Here is a 5,935-nt window from a genome sequence, read left to right as displayed (position 1 = left end):
AATTGTGGTCCTTATTCCTTTAAGCACCAGCTAATCTGTGGGTCTGGAGGAAATGGATTTAATAGTGTTGGCCTTCAATATTGAATGTAATGTTTGGCAGCTGCTGACGCTAATTATTTAATCAAAGTAAAACAGTCATGTCTACCTAAAACATTACAAATTTAAGGAAGAAAAATATTGAACAAAAACAAGACTAGGTCACAGGATTAATTGGACAAATTAACAAAGCCCCACATACAAACAAACAGCAAACCACCAACAAATCGAAACCAAATAGATCCACCCCAACTTTCAACTCAATTTTTTGGCATGAAACAGACTCATTTCTTAAAAGTCTGTGCTTGGGAGAGGCTCATGTGTGCTTGGAGCAATGAAGAAGATGGAGTAGACGACGGCAGCAATGGCGGAACCGATGAATGGGCCGAGCCAGTACACCCAGTGGTTGTCCCATGTCCAGCTAACAACTGCTGGGCCGAAGGAAACGGCAGGGTTCATTGATGCACCATCAAAAGCACCACCGGCCAAGATGTTTGCGCCAACAATGAAACCAATTGCAATGGGTGCAATGATTCCAATGTTTCCCTTCTTTGGGTCGACGGCTGTGGCGTACACGGTGTACACCAAACCGAAGGTCATCACAATCTCAAAAACAAGTGCGTTCCATGCACTAACACCGGATGAAAGAGAGAAAGCAGACGTTGTCTGCAGGATATATCAAGTTTTAAACATTTTGAGTTCATGCATGCGTTAGCAAATGTGAATAATATAAACTTTTCAATAAAAAATATTCATTGTTAAATTAAGTACTAACCAGTCCACCGGTTGCGAACTTGAGAAGCAAGCAAGCAACGACGGATCCGAGGCACTGGGCAACCCAGTACACAACACTCCTGACAAGGGTAATGTGGCCACCAACGAAGGCACCGAATGTAACAGCGGGGTTCACATGTCCACCGGAAATGTTAGCACCAACTGCAACTGCCACGAACAGTGCAAAGGCATGAGCAACTGCAGCTGCTACTAGACCAGCAGGTGTTGTTGAGGCATCGTCAGTCAGCTTGTCTGTCAAAATATTTCTCATTTAATTAGTTGACAACGTCTAATTGTATATATAACATAACTAACATCTTAAACCAAAAAAAGTGAAATTAAAGGAGGAGGCTTACTGAAGGCCATGCCGGATCCTTCACCGGCAAAAACGAAAATGAGCATTGAGATGAACTCAGCGAGACCCGCCCTGAGAGCATCGGGTTGGCCGAATTCGGCAGGCGTTCCAACTGCAAGTCCAGGCATTTTTGGGAAGGGAAAATTTGGTTTAAGCTTTGAGGTGTAGCGCTTAAAAAGCCAAAAATTGTGATTGCTGTTGTTGGTGTTCTGAGTTCAGTATAGTGGGTAGTTTATATATAGTGGAGTCGGAACCGGTTACTATCCGGTAACAGAGCGTATATATTTTATTAAACGAGAAAGAATAAGGGCAGCATTCACTGGCAGCCATCTGTAATGTCTATGAAAAATATTAGGCGGGCCTCCCTTTCGTTCCCATCATGCCACGTGTACGGCTGATGTGACTAAGACCGGCCAATGGAGAATGGAGAAACGTTGAACACCGACCAAATGGACGTGTGCATGGGTCCTACAATGATTGCTGACCGACCATGTGATTGTTTATAGAGAGGTGACGTGGACCATCAGTGGTAGTTATGCTGGCTACATTATCATGCAGTAATCAAGTTTATTAAATTAAATTTGATTGGAATTAGTTTTTGTCTAGTGGGCGACCGTAAATAGTTGATGGTATCAGACTCACAAATGGGATGATGATGTAGCAAATTTAGCCGTCTGATTCGGAGGAGGCCCCATGAAGTGAATAAAAAGTCACTGCTTTGGAAGGCATGATGCTCCACGTCATGTTAGAGTAAGCTAATTTAAATGCTTGATTAAGTGTACATAATAAGAAAGAGTTGGTATTAAGTATAATGAGAGAAGAGGGGATCAGATTATAACAAGATCTAATTATTAGTATACTGGAACAACTAACAGTTAATAATGTCTTAAACTTAAAGTGCAAGCAATAATACATACTGGGTATCCAAAACACATAATTGTAATTTTTTTTTTTTTTTCTTTTGATGATCGAGGGTGTTCAAGTTAGTTTAAATATACCTCAGTTAATTTCTTACGATCTTGAAACTACAGACCGAATAAGAGTTTTAATGATTATCTTTATTAGTAATCGATCAGAGACTCGAACTTAAGATCTCTTTAGTAATCTTGAGTAATAAATCTAAGAGTTCCTATCGAACAACTCGGTCATCTAGATATAATTTATAACCATGATTTTCGTCATCAGTAGAGTTTAGGAAATATTATTAGTCATTTAAAAAAAAAAAAAAAAAAACTGTATAGATGTGTATACATAAATAAAACAATATTGATATTAAAATTTTCCGACTGTAATGTCTTAATCACCTAATAATTGATCATATTATGTCATGTCCTAGGATCCTAATTTTCTACATTTTCGGCCTTTTACATTGCTTATCTCACATCTTAAGCAGCTGACAGCATCAGTTACCCTTGTTAATTCACTGTTTAATCCATTTTTATTTTTCATTTGATATTTATAATTAAAACTCACAATAATCTCACTTAATATATATATATATATATATATATATATATATATGCTCAATAAAATTGTACTTCATGGATTATTAAACAGTAAAGCTAAAACTTACCAAATCTAAGAAATTCCTTTCCTGATACTAAGTACTTTAGTGGACTTAAACAAACTTATTTTCTATCTATAATTTCATCTAAAAAAGTATAATTAAATTATAATTAGAACTAATCAATAAACGCTTTAATCAACTAAACCAAAATGATGTCAACGCAAGCTCACTCAAAATAAAAACCAAACACAAACAAAATTAAAGCAAATAATATGAATGACATAAGGCAAATTTTTAATTGGTGTAGCTGCATTTTATATGATAAAACTGACAATAACATGTTCACTTTATGCTCTTTAATTACATAATTAAGCAACTACATAAAATGGATTAGATCAGAAGAAAAGCTCAAATGAGCTGTTAATGGTGATTGAAAATGAAGTAGGTGATGTGGGGAGATGGTGGACTTGGCATTTCTGATTGAAAATATATAAGCACAAGTGACTATCGAACCGACCTTGATGTAATTATAATAATATTAATAGTCATTCGTTTTTATCTTGTCCTGGAATATGCTTGATCAAGTGCCATTTTTTTAAATTTCATTGTCCGCCATCGCTTCTCACACCTTTTTTTAATCTTATCTGGTTTCCAATACTTTATATGAAACATTCAATGGCCGTCGACCAAAGTTTACTTCTATTTGTTGTTTATATTTTGGAAGAAGAATATGGCTACTACATATAGGCCTCTAATGGATCTAAATCCAACTCATTCATCCTAATTTGGCAAGATTTAGTTTATATAATTTAATTAATTATAAGTTTCTGCAGATACCAAAATTATCATAACCAACAGATAACAGGTAGTATTAAAGTATAAATAATCAGTTAAAAAGAGTCAGATTTGGGGAAACTTGAAGCTTTCATTTTGCTTTGTGAAATTTCTCTTCTTTGAACCAACTGACAACAGATAACAGCTTTGGACCTGAAATTATGGTGAGTGCATTGAATTTTGACGTATTCTATGGTTCATCAGGTTCTGCGTCGCCCTAGAATCAAGCACAGTGGTTGTTCCTTCGGCTTCTTTAAATCTTCTCTGATTACAATCTTTTCCTCGTGCATTTAGGATCTTGTATTGTAACATGAATATTATCATTAATGTTTAGTCAAAGTTTATTTATTATTGTTTTTTTTTTTTTTGTTACGTTATCCTAATGTTATCTAAAATACATGCAGAGACGTGAGCGCACGACGTTCGGATGCTTTTTCTTTAGACCTTTTGGGTTTGAAATTGAGGCCACATATTAGACTGTCAGCCCAACTTCTTTTTGGAACCCATGTTCATGCAGCGATTTTGGGTTTGTACATAATGGGCTCCTAGACTCATTTAATCAAATTGAGCTGAGATACAGCTTCAAAAAACAAGAATTAGAGAGGTATTTTAAAGGTTCTGCAATTTTAAAAATTTAAGAAAGTTTAATTGTATTAATTGATTATGATTTTATTCCCTTTTTAGATAATATTTCATTATTTTGTTAATGAAGTATCCAGTAAAATTTAGATTCCAATATTATTTAGTATTCCTTTAAAGTTTAGATAGGAAGAAGATGAGAGTGTTATGGTAATACCATTTAAGTTGGGGCTAAAATAAAAGCGTTGATGGGGCTTAAATAATACTACTCTCAATTTTTTTTTTTGATCGGGGTTATCCAGGTCAGCTTGCGCACACCTCAACTAATCCCCCGAAGCCTTGAAGTTAATAACCGCATAATCCTTCAGTGGTCGTCCATATTAGCAACCAAGTGTGATCAAACTCAGAATTTTTTGAGTAATATATCCAAGCAAGGTTTTAAAACCCGGACCGGCCCGATCGGTTTAACCTGTTGGACTGAGACTCGGGGCCTTCTCCGGGTCGGGTTACCCTTTCAACTGTTTCAAGTTTAAAATTTAGCAAAAACACCTCTGATTTAAACACATCAGTTCCTGAAGGTTTAAAATCCAACAAACACACCCTTTAGCCTAATGCAAATCGGCGATGACCTCCCCTTTTCTGGCGGCCTTCCACCTTCCCTTCCCTTCGGAAACCGCCTTTTGACTTTCTCCGTGGCCGTGACACTTCATCTCTTGCCGTCGCGTGATGTTTTGTCGTCCAACAATTTTTCTTTCATTTCCCGGTGTCGATCGGCCTTCTCTGGCATCGATAGGCCTCCTTAGCCACTGATCTACCTTCTCCCAAGCTCCCTTGCCGTCGTTCACGAAGATCCACTATCATCTCGCCAAAAAAAGCCACCACGACCGTTGACTTACCACCACCGATCTACCATTTTCTGGCGATGCCTCAACTTGCCAGCTACCGATTCATCCTCCCCATCACCCGATCTACCCTCCCTAGTGTGTCACCGTCGCTCTCCCAATCGATTTCCGATTTGCATTTAGTCAGGAGTTGTGTTTGATAGATTTCAAACCTATAAGGACTGATAGATTTTATCAAGGGTTGTTTGCTAGATTTCAAACCTATTACACCATTGGTCAAACCGGTTAACCCGTGACCCGGTCGCCTGACCGGGTCATCCCTTAAGTCGGGTTTTAAAACATTGTACCCAAGAATCCTTATTCGACCACTCGAACACCTAGGGGTTGGTTTACTACTCTAAATTTTAAGACGTGAGATTTCTGCTTTTAAGTACACTAGCTTAATTGTAAAAGAGGTTTTACTTGTGTAAGTGGTATGTAATCCACATATAAACATCAAGATAGCTGTAAGGAAATGAATTAAAAATAAAGAAAATAAAGAAAAAAGAAAACTCAAAATTAGAAATCAAGAACTAAAAGATTAATTAAAATGAAAAAAAAAATCATCTATTTGAAATATACATATGTTCACATAATTTTAAATTTATACCACCCTTCCGTAACTAAGAAGCACAAAAGATTAATGAGTAACGAATTTATATAAATAAAATAAAAATGGAAAAGGTAGGCGCAACGAATTTAATGGGTTGAACTATTTCTGGATGATCAAATGATTTAATAAGGATTATTTGATATATTATTCAAGAGGTTATAAGTTTGAGTCTCTTCTCAGTTGTTAATAAAAGTAGTCACTGAAGCTCTTATCTAATCGGTAGTTCTAATCCTGAGAGACTAGTTAAGGTGCACGTAAACTGACTTAGATACCGTAGTGATAAAAAAAAAAAAAAAAAAAAGGATTGTAAAGATATATATGCTGCTATTTAATGTATAAATTCTAGAAGAATGAAT

At 36.3% G+C, this 5,935-nt stretch overlaps 1 protein-coding gene across 1 annotated transcript; it reads right to left on the bottom strand.

Moving 5' to 3' along the window:
- Positions 1 to 274: 274 nt before the first annotated feature.
- Positions 275 to 1,385, bottom strand: LOC116105245 (aquaporin TIP1-3-like). The gene is made up of 3 exons (XM_031391681.1): positions 1,167 to 1,385; positions 812 to 1,062; positions 275 to 702 (listed from the first exon to the last, which is right to left on the bottom strand). The coding sequence occupies exons 1-3, from the start codon at positions 1,291 to 1,293 to the stop codon at positions 328 to 330; spliced, it is 753 nt and encodes a 250-aa protein (XP_031247541.1). The 5' UTR covers positions 1,294 to 1,385; the 3' UTR covers positions 275 to 327.
- Positions 1,386 to 5,935: the final 4,550 nt, after the last annotated feature.

Source organism: Pistacia vera, unplaced genomic scaffold, assembly GCF_008641045.1.
Source record: "Pistacia vera cultivar Batoury unplaced genomic scaffold, PisVer_v2 Contig496, whole genome shotgun sequence".
In the NCBI taxonomy this organism is placed as follows: domain Eukaryota; kingdom Viridiplantae; phylum Streptophyta; class Magnoliopsida; order Sapindales; family Anacardiaceae; genus Pistacia; species Pistacia vera.
This window is presented reverse-complemented; position numbering and strand designations above follow the sequence as displayed.